At 44.5% G+C, this 2806-nt stretch overlaps 1 protein-coding gene across 1 annotated transcript; it reads right to left on the bottom strand.

Moving 5' to 3' along the window:
- Positions 1-361: 361 nt before the first annotated feature.
- Positions 362-2053, bottom strand: LOC140873667 (uncharacterized). Its single transcript, XM_073276874.1, has 2 exons — positions 1183-2053; positions 362-1032 (listed from the first exon to the last, which is right to left on the bottom strand). Exons 1-2 carry the CDS (start codon positions 2051-2053, stop codon positions 362-364), a joined length of 1542 nt encoding a protein of 513 aa, XP_073132975.1.
- Positions 2054-2806: the final 753 nt, after the last annotated feature.

The raw sequence follows: 2806 nt of genomic DNA, 5'->3' as shown, positions 1-2806 counted from the left end.
CTGACCATGCAAAGACGTCTTTATTTTTTTGCAAGCATTCCAGCAGTGTTTTCTTCAACTCTGTTTCCAGGGTTCGAGCAATTTTTACTACCCCGAAAGGAGGGGAGATTATTACTTCTTCAGTTTCTTCTTCAGTGGCGACAGATGTGTCTTCTATCAAGTTGATTTTTTCCATGCCAAAAATTCCAGGTCGGTCGACGTTATCAGTCCTGGCTACTTTTTGCTCTATTCTGACCTCCTCCACATAACACTTGCGCGAAATAACTTGATCACCTTGCACCTCCCCAACCTCATTACCCACTGGGAATTTCATTTTCTGATGCAGAGCTGATGCCACAGCCATGAAAGTGGTCATGGCAGGTCAGCCTAGTATAGCATTATAAGCGGATGGGGCGTCCACTATAATGAAACTTACAATTCGGGTTTTGCGAGTGTTGTTTTTTCCAAGAGTTAAGGGTAGATGGACTAATCCCACAGGTCGGATGGCATGACCCGTGAAACCAAAGGGTGATGTTACCACAGGCTCCATCTTGTACTGTCCCAAATCCATTTGATTTATTGCTTCTTGGAATAAAACATTGACTGAACTGCCTGAATCCACGAATATCCGAGCTACGTCATAGTTTGCGACTGTGGCCCTTATTACCAGCGCATCGTTATGGTTGCTGGAAACCCCTTTCAAATCTTCTGGACCAAAGGAGAGGGTCGGGCCAGTATGGAAGATTTGATTCCCAATCTCCATATTTATTAATTTTCTACTGCTAGTTTTCCTAGCTCGATTGGAATCTCCGTCAGTAGGGCCTCCAGAAATCATGTTTATAATTCCTCTAGCCGGCGGAGCTGGTCTTTGATGAGCTCGGTCATCGTCGGGCTGGCCCTGATTCGGGTGATTGAAATCTTCATGGGGAGGAGCAGTCCTGGCTCTTTTCCTCGGTCTTTCTTGTTGTCTCTTGTTCGGGCGATATCCCTCTTGACGGGTCAATATATTTTTTAATTCAGCATGTTGTTGTATTATTCTTTCAATCTCTTGATCTAATTGTCGACAGTTCTCAGTAATATGCCCATACTCATTATGAAAGTGACAATATTTATCTGACTCCCTGTTCCGAGGTCCCTTCTCAGTCCATGGAGGCCTTTGTGTGAGCTTCCGATCATCACAAATTTGGAGGGCTCAGACTTTACTCATGCGCAAGGGAGTGAAAGAGCTGAATTCTCCCAACAGAGAAGGTCGGAATGGGTGTCCCATTCCTGTCCCATTGCTCGGAACCCTATTGCCCTTTGGACTTTTTGGTCGCTCCCTCTTCACAGCTGCTCGCGAGACCTGAATCTCTTCCATGTTGACATATTTCTCAGCTCGGGCAAGTAATTCCTCATACGTCTCCGGCGGCCTTTTTATTAAAGATTTAAGAAAATCTTTTGTATCCAGCCCTTGCATGAATGCGCTGATGAGCAGGTCTGGGGTAGCCATGGGTACCTCGAGAGCCAAGGCACTAAACCTTCGAATGTATGCCCTCAAATTTTCATGTTCCCGTTGTTTGATTGCAAAGAGACTGAAAGTAGTGGTAGGATGCTTTTTGCTACTAGCAAAGTGATGCAAAAAGGATTTGCTAAAATCCTTGAATTCCTTGATCTCCCCAGCGCGTAACGTATTGAACCATTGCTGGGCTGGTCCTATGAGAGTAGTAAGGAAAGCCCTACACTTGATCGGATCCGAATATTTATGCAGCAAAGCTGCATTCTCGAAGCGTGCTAAATGTTCCTCTGGATCGCCTTTACCATCGTACTCCCCGACGTGGGGCAATTTAAATTGTTTGGGAAGGTCAGCGTCCAATATCTCCTGAGTAAAAGGAATGTTTCTGATTGTGGTAGCTAGGTACCCGGCCTGCTTCTTCCTGAGCTGCTCCATTTCTTCCTTCAATTTTTTGATCTCCTCGAGGTGGGCATTATGATCGGGGTGCGGAATATTTGCCTCATCCCTCTCTGCCAAAGCCCTCTGAACAGCCTGAGCTATTAACAACTCTAAATTAGGATGATTTCCATTCTGATCAGCCATCAAAACTCTTCTTCTTCAAATTTCCACAGACGGCGCCAATTGATGATGTCGGAATTTTACCTCGGGTTCGGTCTGGTAGAGTGAATCCTCCAATTCCTTTATAGAGCAAGTCGGGTCGGGTATGGCAGAACTGCACAAGCAACAGCTAGGTCAAGGGGCGCCGAAAGTGTTTTCGGCGAGACCCCTCCGATGCCTAAGTCAGTGTCTTGAAGGCAGAGGGTATGATTAATGCGAGAATGAGAGATATGAGTACGTGAATGTAAAAGTGAGTAATGAATAATCAATAAAACCATAGCAGTACCTGTATTTATAGGAGAAAATAGAATAAGTTACCTAGTAGAATTATAACACATCCTGGACTAGGACTCTTCATCCATTGGACTCTTCTTAAGTTTATCTCTATCTTGTGAATATTTGAGAAGATCCATACTTATCCCACATGTATCAGAGTCTCACTCGAATTATAAAAAGATGCGTACAGCATACTGGGCCCAGCCCCGGTCGGCCCATTGAAACATAACCTAGCTCGGCTCATTATGACCAGCCCAGGTCATGACAAAGCCCAACATAGCTTTGGACTGGACTGGACCCTACCACCTTAGGCTATGCTGGGTAAACCCATTATAAACATGCTCGGGTGGAAATATTTTATCGGGGTAACATGATTCATATTCGATAAATCATCATTCACACTTCAAAGAATTGCTTGGGTTAAAGTCTGGTACGGCTTGTAGATAGTTATATATATATATA

The sequence above is a fragment of the Henckelia pumila genome, chromosome 1 (genome assembly GCF_033568475.1).
Source record: "Henckelia pumila isolate YLH828 chromosome 1, ASM3356847v2, whole genome shotgun sequence".
NCBI classification, from domain to species: Eukaryota; Viridiplantae; Streptophyta; class Magnoliopsida; order Lamiales; family Gesneriaceae; genus Henckelia; species Henckelia pumila.
This window is presented reverse-complemented; position numbering and strand designations above follow the sequence as displayed.

Bases quoted from the DNA above. Each gene is read 5' to 3' on its own strand.
- LOC140873667 (XM_073276874.1), bottom strand. From the start codon at position 2,053: ATGGCTGATCAGAATGGAAATCATCCTAATTTAGAGTTGTTAATAGCT. The intron at 1,033-1,182 runs GTAAAGTCTGAG...GTCGACAATTAG, and splicing joins TTTCACTCCCTTGCGCATGA to ATCAAGAGATTGAAAGAATA.